Source organism: Mandrillus leucophaeus, unplaced genomic scaffold (genome assembly GCF_000951045.1).
Source record: "Mandrillus leucophaeus isolate KB7577 unplaced genomic scaffold, Mleu.le_1.0 Scaffold709, whole genome shotgun sequence".
NCBI classification, from domain to species: Eukaryota; Metazoa; Chordata; class Mammalia; order Primates; family Cercopithecidae; genus Mandrillus; species Mandrillus leucophaeus.
In genome coordinates this window covers 344,326-357,527 of record NW_012107686.1, presented here as the reverse complement: position 1 = coordinate 357,527, position 13,202 = coordinate 344,326, and the positions used below count along the sequence as shown (strand labels likewise).

The 13,202-nt window shown below is 37.4% G+C and overlaps 1 protein-coding gene across 1 annotated transcript in view; it reads left to right on the top strand.

Moving 5' to 3' along the window:
- LOC105528199 (neurexin-1) overlaps window positions 1–13,202 on the top strand; it is a gene marked incomplete at its 3' end in the record, with an annotated part of 881,468 nt that overhangs the window by 560,951 nt on the left and 307,315 nt on the right. The window contains exon 12 of the mRNA XM_011964822.1: window positions 6,699–6,821. Coding sequence (XP_011820212.1) covers window positions 6,699–6,821 — 123 coding nt within the window. The remainder of the gene's footprint in view (window positions 1–6,698; window positions 6,822–13,202) is intronic.

Genomic DNA, 13,202 nt, shown 5'->3' with positions numbered 1-13,202 from the left:
CTCTCCAGCCTAGGCGACCCAGCAAGACTCGGTCCAAAAAAAAAAAAAAAAAAAGAAGAAGAAGAACAAAAGATCTACTAAATCTTTAGAAGAGGATCTATGAATTTAAGCTTCGCAATTAAGGGAGTGTAAGGAATTCATGTTAGAGGGATGTTAATGTGGACAGACTGAAACTGGTAGGCTTTGATATGCATAATACATGATGTTCTGCAGAAAGAGCTTTTAATTCATAGGCCACAAAAATCCTTTTTGCAAGTTAAACGTAATTTTTAAAACAAGGGGTTATTTGAAAATACTTTTAACAAGCATTGGCTGGAGTTTTATGAAAAAGTTATTCTTTTTTTAAAGGGAGAAATAAACCCCCTAGTTGAGGGGATTTATTTGTTTGAGATTGACTTTCAAACAAGGACTGCAGAGTCCAGAGGTTCCAAGTGACGCCTCAGGGGCCAAGTTATCCTGCCTCTATCTCTTAGCAGGGCAACTCCTCCTTTATATGGTTTCTGTATTCTTTTATGCAAGATTATTTGTGGAAAAGAAGTAATTCCACTGATTTAAAAATAATAATGAAACTTTGGCCCCAGTTGAGCTCCTGGATTTTGACACTGCACAACCATACTTGGCCTGCATAAGGCAAGCTTCGGGAAATACCGAGTCAGATTCTCTCACATTGCCCTTCCCTGGTCTTATTCTTTGAGCAGATGAAAGAATAATATGCCTTAAGTAAAAGAAAATGTGCTTTAAAGATCACTTCATTATTTTCCCACATAAGTTTCTGGTCTATGATTTAGTGTTCAAACTGAACTTGTCCATAAAGTGGGAGAATATCCTGGTACACAGAGCAGAATGTCCCTGCTCCTGCTTGATCATTTATTGATTGTTTGGTGCTGTATTCTGTGAATGTTGTCAAAATAAAAAAAACACAGTTATCACCATTAAAATTTGACTATATAAAATAATAAACACATTTTCTAGCATATATCAATATTGTCCTCTGGATTCAACTTGAGTTTAGTAATTCTTGGGTAGAAGAGCCTCTTTAAGGCTCTGTCTGCCCTCTGCCTACTATGCCAAACCAAAAGTGATGAAATTAGTAATAGTAATAATAAAAATAAAAAGCTTACACACGTAGGATAGTCACTATAACACTGCAGTCTTTCATGTAGCTGCAAGATGGTTTTGGTCCTTCTAAGAATGACAATCGTTTGAAGTTGGCTGTAGGAAAGTTTTTTAAATATGCTTTTATATGGGATTATCATTTTACAAATAAAAAGGAACAGAGAGAATAAATGCCATCTTCAAGGTGACATAATTAGTTGATGACAGACTAGGGACAAAATCCAGTTTTCTTTACCACTAACTCCCATAACTGCAAATTATAACATGAAATTTCCTTTATTCTGAGACTAATATTTAAAGAAACCTAAGAATCATGTTGATGCGAAAATGGAAGTAAAAGTCATTAGCAAATGTGATTACTAACATGGCCAAAAATCTACCATCTTTTGAGTGTATCTCTCTCTCTCTCTATCCCTCACACACACACATCCACATACACATATACACATGCTAACACACACTTTCCTCTGTCTATACCATGCCTCAAGTTAGGGTTAACTCCAGCCCTTCTTAGGAGTTAATCTTAGAGACACCTCGAATTTATGGATGGGTAGGTTGTGGAAGAACACTCAACTTACACTGAATCAGGGGAAACTGAAATGTTTATTGCTTCTACTTCCATCTGTTATCAATAAGTTTTAGCTACAGGGTCATCAGCAGACCCAGTGAAAATCACCAGGCACAAAACCGTTAGACCACAGATTAGGTCAAACTCTGTTGAAAAGCACTGACAGACTTATTAAACTCAGACTCAGATTTTGGTGTGACTTGAGAAATTCATTCTAGATCAGCACTGTCTAATGAACAGAATAATGTTTTAAAAGTTTGTTAGGGCTGGGCGCACAGTGGTTCACGCCTGTTATTCCAGCACTTTGGCAGGCCAAGGCTGGCAGACTGCTTGAGGTCAGGAGTTCGAGACCAGACTGGCCTTGAAACTCCATCTCTATTAAAATACAAAAATTAGCTGGGCATGGTAGTGGGTGCCTGTAATCCCGGCTGCCTGGGAGGCTGAGGTAGGAGAATCACTTGAACCATGGAGGCAGAGGTTGCAGTGAGCCAAGATTGCACCACTGCACTCTAGCCTGAGCAACAGAGTGAAACTCTGTCTTAAAAATAAATTAAAATAAAAAAAGTTTGTTAGACTGACAGTCTAGAGACCTAGGCTTCTTCATTGAGCAGTTGTGACGATGGGAACATCATCTAATGTCTTTGCACTTCATGTTTCTTATTTGTAGATGATGATTGAAATTCTACACTTCTCTTGTCCCTCCTAGCTCTAAAATTCTTTAATATAACATTAGCCTGTAAAGCTGAATTCTGACCTGGTCTGGTGAAATATTAATTGTGGGCATTCAGCCCCATTGTACCTCTTACACGACTTGCAGATCATTTTCTGTGGAAAACACATTTTAATGAAAATAGAAAATCAAAATCTCAGTTTTCTCTCTACTTCTTACTGTCTTTGAGACTTAATAATTTACTCAATCCTTTTAAATCTGTTTCTTTAACTATAAAATGAAAACCTAATACCTCTATGACTTAAATAATATGTTACAGTAAAACTCAAGCGTATAATTACAAACAAATCAAAACTCCCCACAAAACATAAGGAATGATGTCTTTTAATAGAAATAAGGCTATGGACTTTCTTTTTTTCTTTTCTTTTTTTCTTTTTTTTTTTTTTTTTTTTTTTTTGAGATGGAGTCTTACTCTGTCACCCAGGCTGGAGTGCAATGGCGAGATCTTGGCTCACTGCAACCTCCACCTCCTGGGGTGAAGCAATTCTCCTGCTCAGCCTCCTGAGTAGCTGAGATTACAGGTGCCTGTCACTGCACCCAGCTACTTTTTTTTTTAAGTAGAGATAGGATTTCACCCTGTTGGCCAGGCTGGTCTCAAACTCCTGACCTCGTGATGCTCCCATCTTGACTTCCCAAAATGCTGGAGTTACAGGCATGAGCCACCGCACCTGGCCAGCTATAGACTTTCTTAAAAGTCTTTAAAATATTGTCCACAGTGTTAATCGACTTGGGCTGTTACAACAGGATACCACAGATTGGATGGCTTAAAAAACAGAATTTTTTTTTCCACCTCAGTTTTTTGAAGACTTGGAAGTCAAAGTTCAAGTCAGCAGATTTGGCTCTTGGTGAGGGCCTTCTTTCTGGCTGGTAGGCAGCCGCCTTCTCTTTGTAACCTCACATGGCAGAGGGGAAGCTCTGGTGTTTCTTCCTCTTCTTATGAGGGCCCTAATTCCATCATGGGGCTCCACCCTTATCTAAACCTAATTATATCTCAAAGGCCCCACCTTCTCATACCATCACATTGGGGGTTAGAAATTCAACATACTGAATTTTGAAGGACACACACATTCAGTCTATAGTGCATTAATGCAGGGAGGAAGACGTTGGCACAATTGATACATGGTTTGATATCCCCCGAAGGAAAGGAAATCCTGAAAAGTCATTAACAGCTTGAAGTTACTATAATTTTGCCATTAAAAATATGGCAAGAGGATAAACTCTTAAATTCAAAATTTCAACAGTCAAACCATCTTTCTTTAACAAGTTTGTATATGTTGAATTCTGTGAGAAAGTGAAATTCTAAAAGAACTGTAAAGATCAGCTGGAAACTCTCCTCACTTTATGGATGGGAATGCTGAGAGCACCAGAAGTTGAGTGTGTTAGCAAATTGCTGATTATGGGTGGAGACAGGTCCTAAAATGATGTTTCTTCTTCTGTTTCATATCTTTAGGCGCAGTCATTTCAGCATCCCTAGGTAGACATTGTATTACTTAGAGATTTGCTTCCACCAGGACTTATCCAGAGGATGTGTAGGATTTGCTAGCAGTGTGATCATTCTGTAGGGCGAGCTGGGAGTCACCACAAAGAGCATCTTTCCCACCTCCTTTGTTCCGATATGGGGAAAGTGAGAAGTTAAGTTGTTAGCCAAAGAGTCTCATAACTAAGAGGCTGGATGATGCAGGGAAAAGCATGCAGGCTTTGAGGAGGTCAGGCCAAGGATGAAACTTGGTTCTACCACTTTTTAGCTGTGTGACCTGGGGACAAGTAGTTTTAGCTTTATAGGCCTTCAGTTTCACATCTGTAGATTAATAATGTAAAAGTGAAACCAGACAACAGACAAAGTGCCTGCTACATATTAAGCACTACCCAACCCCCAACTTCTTTTTTAGTAGCAAATCATGATCTAGCAACCTCAATTCTTAACTCCCTAGTCTAGTGCACTTTCCATTACACTTCATGCTGCATGGGTAACATTGTTTTGAAGTGAGACTATTAAGTGCCTTTTTAAAAACCTTATCTTCCAAAATCAATCTGTTCACAATTTTAATAATTCATGAAAGGAGCTAGAATTTGGCCCACAGAGAATTTTATGAACCAAAGGGTTATTTTTAATTGGAGTTTGTGCCTGTTGTTATGGAAATAGTTGTTGCATAGATTAAGCGTTATGACTTTACTGCAAGATCAAGCCCAGGATGGGGTATAACGATGATATCACCCTTATGTATGCTTCCTTTCCTTGACAAAATATATTTAAAAATGAAAAGAATAGAAGTGAAGCTGCTTCAAAAGCACATATTTCTAACAAAAAAAATCCCCTGTAAAAATAGCTATAAAATGATATGTTCTCTTTTCAAGGATCAAAATGAAAGATGACCCTTACTGCCAGCAGGATGCTAAGATGCTGCAGAGTTATTAAACACTTCTTTCTTCACTATTGAATTTAGAAAGAGGTTTTTTTTTTTGTTTTTTTTTCATCCTGGAACTTGCTTTCAACATTTGATCTCAAAGTATTTTGCAGTTGCTGGACTAGCAGGCTTTCTCTAGTTATTTAGCCATCAATCTCTTAAAACTGTTATATCTAGAATAGTTTTAAATTCATGTGTCTGGATTTGTAATTTAATTTCTCTAAAGAAACAAAAAGATATAAATAACTGAGGCAATTCATCCTGTAAAATTTACCTCATATCACTGGCTCATTTCTAACCTGAGATATACCAGCCAAGGATACAACACTTGAATTATTAGTAGCACCATAAGAGAGAAATCAATATGCTGGTGGATAAGCTGTAGTTCTGAAAGCAAACAATGATCTCATGTGGATGGAAACCTCAGGTTTTCTTCTACTCGGTTCTCTCTCTCTCACTCGATCTCTCTCGCTCTCCTTTTACTTTTCTTCTTCTCCTTGGCCTGTATCTTTACTTTCTCATATATCCTCCTGTGATCCTTGGGCATTAATTGGTTTTGCTGGCAGAATTTGGTTAAACCAATTGTGAACTCCAATCCTGATTCTCAATCCATTGAAAGCCATGAAACTCAATGATATAATGCCCTTCATTATTTTAATGTACCACCATGTTTCCATACTTAAAAAAAAAAAAACCACCAGGGAAAAAAATCATTACCAAACAATGTATCTTTAATGTTGTTTTTTCTCAATGACTCATAATGTCAGATTAGTAGAAATACTTATTTTTTAAATAAAACTATCCAGTTATATTAGAAGCATTTTCCTTTACTTTTTTCTTTTTTTTGAGGTGAGGGATATAGTCTAACTTAATCATTTCAATAATTTCTGCCAAACAGCTTTCTGAAATCATATGTCTCTGCTGAGTCCATTTAAATTTCATTTGCGTAGGTTTATATAGATTCACTAGCAGTTATTCACTAGAAGTATAACAAGAAGTTATACTTCTTGCCCACTCACTGCCCACTGGTAATCCCTTGTCCTCTCCTGTTGGTTAACATCACTACTTTTCCTTCATGTTCAACAGTTGGCCCATTATTGGCTGTGCCTATTTTTTTTCTTTCCTTTTTTTCAGTCCACTTACTGTGAGTCAATACGTATACCTATACTTGCCAGAAGTGCCTCCACCACACACAGAGAGATTTGCGACATACAGGTCCATTAGTTGTAAGGTTTATTTCTATGTATTTTTTAGACTCAACGTTCCATACATCTAGGAGGCTAAAGAACCTAAGAACTTGTTGAGCACTGTAGGTACCAGGTATAAGAGCAGAATACCAGCTATCACACAAGATAGTACCTTCTCCCAGAGTCTACTGGAAGACTTATCTCACTGAAAATGATTAGCTTGTGAGCTGCAGTCAGATATCTTCTAGAACTCAGAGGTTATGTGATGGCTAGACACTTTGTTCGCAGGAAAGTGGTAACTAAAAATCAGAGAATTTATTTTTAAAATCTGTGTTTAAATTTGGGTGGGTTCCCAGTTCTATATTGACTGTGCCTATTTATGACAGCAGGTTAATTTACTTGTTATAGATCAATGCGTAGGGTTAAAGATTCTTAAATGGTCACACCTGAATGTTTGTAAATTTGTCATTTTCCTTGCTTGCTATGACTCTAATGGGCTTGAAAATTGGTCCAGCCCACCTCTCTTCTCTCTCTCCTTTCTCTCCCTCCTCTCTCTCTTTCTTGCTCTCTTCTCTCTCTCTACCCTGTCCCTCACCTTCCCCGCTTCTTTGTCTCTTTCTCTCACTCTCTGTGAGGTTCATTTGCTTGACTGATTCTGAGTGTCCATAATGACTGTTTGGCATATTCTACAGGCAAAGGTCCTGAGACTCTTTTTGCCGGCTATAACCTCAATGACAACGAGTGGCACACAGTGCGTGTAGTTCGGCGTGGAAAAAGTTTAAAGTTAACGGTGGATGACCAACAGGCCATGACAGGTAAGCACCCCTGTTCCCATTGCCTTTTCCTATGCTAACACTTTTGACTCTCATTTCTTGCAGGTGACTTTGCACACCAAAGCTGGTACACAACTTGAAGCTTATACACACAATCCATTTTTATTTGATTTTTTCTAGTAACAATTTTATTAAATAAGCAGTCTGTTAAGTGTTTTTCCCCAAAAATGACACGTTTTATGTCATATTATTGGCCCTTTAATAGTGCAAGAAGAATTTATAATATATTTTATTTTTGTGGCCTGATAAATATCTTACTGCCTCATCAAATATTGCAGTCATGTTTAGATGCCAATATCTGTTGAGTTTTTTGTTTTGTTTTGTTTTGCTTTGTATATGTTTTGGTCAAGAAAAACTGCAAGTTTTATCTTTTAACTTCTAGGTAAGTTGATAGATACACTGGCATACTGTCAGATGAAATGCCTTTTCATTTTAAGCTATAATAGATTATTTTTGGCCATTTATCTTAGTTGGTTAAATTCTAATATTGAGGATGTCAAGTTCAACCCCCATTTTTACATTCCTGAGGTGAGCTGTATGCAGATCCACCCTAGAAACACAGGAAAGCCACAAGGAAGACAAATCCTTGTGCCTTTATTTACTTTGAAAACAACTCCAAGCACATGACCCACTGGGATATTAGCTTCTTTTTCTTTTTTCAGAGAAGATAGCCGTGTTAATTATTCTGGTAAAAAGCACAAAATGGTCCTTTTACAGTGGATATATGTCTGTTCATTCAATTTGAAGGAGGTCCCCATGCCCAGAGAACAGTCAACTGTATCAATGTGGAGATATGACCTATAGGATTTTAAACTTTTGAAAGAATCATTCCTTAGGGAAGGAAGGTAAACAATTTTACAAGGCAGAAGAGTATCAGCCGAAGTTCGATTAGTTTTGGTCTAGGACAGTTCTTTGAAAAGGAATGGATTGTTTTTTAGATCAGCATCCATAGTTTGGACAACGAGATTTTCTCAAAAGACATGGAAATGAGCATTAGGATCTAAGGTCACATGTAAGAGCTGGGAAGAGGCAGCTGCCAACAGCAAGATCATGCCAGAACTACAACAGAACATTTTTTTTTTTTTTTTTTTGAGACGGAGTCTGGCTCTGTCACCCGGGCTGGAGTGCAGTGGCCGGATCTCAGCTCACTGCAAGCTCAGCCCCCCGGGTTTACGCCATTCTCCTGCCTCGGGTTTACGCCATTCTCCTGCCTCAGCCTCCCGAGTAGCTGGGACTACAGGCGCCCGCCGCCTCGCCCGGCTAGTTTTTTGTATTTTTTTAGTAGAGACGGGGTTTCACCGTGTTCGCCAGGATGGTCTCGATCTCCTGACCTCGTGATCCGCCCGTCTCGGCCTCCCAAAGTGCTGGGATTACAGGCTTGAGCCACCGCGCCCGGCCACAACAGAACATTTTTAAGTCTCTGAGTGCCTCCCGAATATTACAGAGTCCTGTGAAGTAGATAGGGCACACACATATTCCCATTCTGTAGATGAGATAAGTGGTACTCGAGCAGGATAAGTGAATTATGTTTTATTGGAATGTGTTACGAGATCTAAGGAGAGAACCTATGTTTGTTTTTTGTTTTGTGTTTTTTGGTTGGTTGGTTTTTGACTTACAGTCCATTGCTTTATATTCGTCAATATCCTAGTAAGTGTATGGCTCTATAGAAAGTATTTTCTTAGACAATGCATGTTATTATAAGGAAAATACACACATACATATAAAACACAGATTGTTATAGAGTATGATATGTTACATAGAGTAATGGATGAACTACTGAATGGTTGACGTGAGTACTTTATGGTCTTGGAGTTCAGAAGAGAAGTTGAGGAACTTGGTTTCAGGTATTGTTAAAGCAATTGATAATACTTGATCTAGGCTTTAAAGAAAGGATAATGCAGGAGAGAATTCCACACAAGAAAGAATGATGCTGATGGGGCTAAAGTAATGTTCAGGGAACTAAGAAGCTTCATTTTGCTTCTTGCAAACATATGGCGGTGGGCATGACTAGAATGGCCTTTTGAGGCCAATGAGTTGATGGTCTAGATGAAGGAGTTCATATTTCGTAGACTTTCAGGAAATTGGAAGTCACTGCATTTAAACTGAAGAGTAAGTGGAGAAAATATGTTTTGAGCGAAATTAATTATGTGGTAGTGTTTTAGATGGTCCAGGATGTAAAGTAATAAGTCCTTTACTGCAGTGGATGTACCAGGGATGAAAACCGAAGAATGGTGAAAAACATTTTTTTAAGAAATTTATTTTAGAAAGTTATTTCAAAATAATTTCAAATTTACAAAAAGTTCCAAAAATAATACAAAGAATACCCTTATAGCTTTACTATTGTGAACATTTAAGCCAACTTGTTTTGACATTTGTGCTCTTTCACTGTCTCTTCTCTCTCTCTTTCTTACTTTTCTCTTAGCCAGTTGAGGGTAAGTTACATATACAATGTCCCTTTAACCTGAAATACTTCACCATATATATATATTTTTTTAATGGGAATATCCCCTTATTTAAGAAATAAAAGCCACTGACTTTAGTAAACTTTGCATAGATACAATTTATTTTTCTAATCTGTCATCCATATTCCAGCTTTGTCAGTTGATTCAATGTTATTAATATGCTATAAGCATTTTTCCCCTCCAGCACAGTGTGCAGTCTAGGGCCAGCTATTTTTTTTTTTTAAGTTGTCATGTTTCTTTAGCCTCCTTTAATCCAGAACATTTCCATGAACATTCTTTGTTTTCATTACATTAACATTGTTGAAGTATATAATCTCTTCCTGTTTTGTATTAATGCAAAGTCACTCAGTTTATGTTTATCTGATGTCTCCTCATGATTGAATGTGTATTTTACATTATTGGATGAAATACTGCTTTGCTATTGTTATGTCCTCTGTACAGTATCCCATCGGAGCACATGCTGCCCACGTCTTTGGTGATTTAATTTGACCACTAGGTCAACGTGTTGTCCATTTTCTCCATTTCACAATTACGTTTTGTCCCTTTCAACTAGTAAACTGTCTATGGGGAGATATTAAGACCATGCACATATCCTGTACCTCATCACAATTTTGCCCTAGATTTAGTATCTACTGGAGAGTTTTACTTGATTCAGTCTTTGCACTGAGAGTTACAAAAATTGATTATTTTCAAACTCCAGCACTCCTTCCACATTTACAGTCAATGCTTAGCATTCTGCTGCAAGCAAGGACTCTTCTTCTCTCTCCCTTCTTTCTTTTTTTTAATTGGTCTTTCTTTTCATTTCTCTTTTTTTCTGTCTTCCTCCTTTCCTTTTTTTCTTTTTGTTGTAGACCCACTATTGCTATGTTTTTATAATACTTCATTATTACTCTGTCTTATGATTTTGGTGCCCAAATGTTTTTTCAATTTTTGCCAGTGTGAATTTCATTAAGTTGGCCTCTATGATCTCATGACATGCCTTCATTTTTTTTTTGTACTTACTTTTTTTTTTCTTTTTCTTTCCTTTTTTCTTTTCTTTTTTTTCTTTTCTTTTTTTTTTTTTTTTTTTTTTTTTTTGATATGGAGTCTCGTTCTGTTGCCCAGGCTGGAGTACAGTGGACTGATCTCAGCTCACTGCAGCCTCTGCCTCCCACGTTCAAGTGACTCTGTTGTCTCAGCCTCCCAAGTAGCTGGGATTACAGGCGTGTGCTACCATGCCCAGCTAATTTTTGTAGAGATGAGGTTTCACCATGTTGGCCAGATGGTCTTGAATTCTTGACCTCAGGTGATCCACCCATATTGGCCTCCAAAAGTGCTGGGATTACAGGCATGAGCCACCGTGCCTGGCCCTTTTCTTACTTCTTGTAATAACAGGATGTTCCAGTTACAACTTTTATCTACTATACTTCACCCCTAGAATTAGCCATTTAATTACCATTTATGAGGAATGATATAGATCAAGATTTGGGTGGTAGGTGTCCTCAATGCTACTGGGGTATCTTTGCTTCTTAACCCCTTCAGCAGACAGATAGGAAATGTATTCAAGTATATATACCGACACCCAAACATACATGTAAATGTATGTACACACAGACATATACATTATATGTACACATAAATATACATACACACATTTTATAAAGTGTGAGTTTACACACACATACACACATTTTATAAAGTGTGAGTTTACACTGTTACCTTCATACCTACAGCATTGTTTATTTTTCCCATTCCATACTTACATGTGTTTTCGTCCGAGATGAGAATCCTGGCTCCCAGTAATGTCATTTATTCATTTGCTTAATCCAATAATGCATCTAAAATAGTTTCAAAATTGCTTTGCCCATACCACTACAGTCAATAAACCAACTAACAAGTCAGGATTGGTTTATGACTATTTGTCTCATTTCTTCCTAACACTTAACATCAAATGCTGAGTTATTTTTTAAATAACTTAGGCACATTGTTGATTTTTTCCTTCCTTCCTTCCTTCCTTCCTTCCTTCCTTCCTTCCTTCCTTCCTTTTTGTCAGAGATCTCATGAAAGCCAACAATTCATAAGAATGATTCAGCCTTGATTTACATAGTACATAAAAGGCTTCCAAATGTGGCAATGAAAGCTTTAGATTGAGATTTCTTTCAAATATCCTACTGGCCACTTGAAGCCACCCATAAATCAGAGAAGCAATGGGAGTTTCTTATTAAATTTTACAGCAAGTCAGAAATCACCAAATGAGAAGATTTTTCAAAAGGAAACTACTAGAGACTCTTCATGGAAAGTCCTACATTTTCCCATATCTTTAAGTTTTATAGTAATTCTATTAAGTCAGGTATCTGTGGAACACAGGGCAGTACATATTCAGGCTGTTCTTGGGAATGTTTGCACCTCACCTAGGGTCATGAGGATAGTAGTTGCCAGCAGAGAAGCCCAAGGAAGGAGATTTCCTAGGTCGTAGATGACAAGGGGTTGTACGAATTATGTGGAATCCCTAAGTGGAAAGTCACTGGGCTTCAACTCATCATCTAGTCTGTCTAAAAAATTCTAGAATTGTGTTTTTTATATCTCTGTGTGTATGTCCTTTATGGAACAACGTTCACCGTATATCCAGTTACCCAAGCCTGGAAGCCAGGCATCACCATTCCCTTCATTTCTATCATTCTGTACATCATTAGTAAACCCTAGAAATTATATCTGTAAAATTATCTTTTTGTTGATGATTTTCATTTCTACTATAGCTGCCATAGTTCACTATCCAATCTCTTGCACCCATAAAGGGAATAAACACACACACACACACACACACACACACACACACACGAGTCATGGTTAACCCCTGCTTCAAATCCTCCTTAGCTCTGAATATAAGAAGCACTGTGAGAAATCTGGACCCTGGCACTCCCACTCCTTTCAATTCCATGTGGGTCACCAACCTACTTGCTCCCAGTTCCCCAGCCATGCTCTCTAGCTGTTTCTCATCCAAAAGCCTTCCTTCATTCGTCTCCCCTTCCTGGAATCCACCCTTGATTGCCTTTCTCCGATTCTTAGCATAGCTTTCTCTTTTTAATTCTTCAAATCTAGCTTAAATATCAAATTAGGCATCTTCTTCCATTTCACATTAAGCAACACAATACCCCATTCATGAAATTCGTAGCATTTCTCTGAGTTTTGTTATTATATATTTAATTACATCCTTACCTCTTTTGTGTGCTTTTCTCCAATAGATCCTGAGTTTGGAGAAAATGGGCCCTTTCTGCTCCTCTCAACACTAGTTCTCCAATACGAAGGCTAGCACCTGACACATATACCACACAATCAGTAATTTTAGGTGAATTAACAAGTGAACATAAGGGAGGGTTATTTTGCTCGACATGAGAAATGTAACCTAACACAGAACACACATTAACCTTGCTATCTATTTTGGTAAAAATATTTGACTTGGAAATATTGAGATTTCTATACAAGCACAGCATCTAGGAAACATGTTTTGGTTGTTGTCTTGTTGGAGATTATTGTCAATCTGCTATACCTTAGGTATTTTGATCAGAGGCATTTTGCTAATTCCAAATTCTCCTTGGGTAGTGCATTTTTAAATGATTAGAACATTAAAATCTTTCCCCTTCAAAGTCTTATAATTTTTTTCTTATTTAATCAACAAATATCTACAGTAGTAGAAGCAGCTATATTACTGATGAGGATTAAACATTGGAGTAAAATCCTGAGAAAAAATAATATTTTTTAAAGAAGGCAACAATTAGTTAATATTTTCTTAGTCATCAAATAATGGGTTTTGGGAGCTAATTCTCCCCAATGAACAAATATATCTGCCATTACTGCAATTGTAATTTTTTTTTCATGTAACTGGGCCATAGTTGCTTCAATGCTGTTTTACTACGTTTTTGTT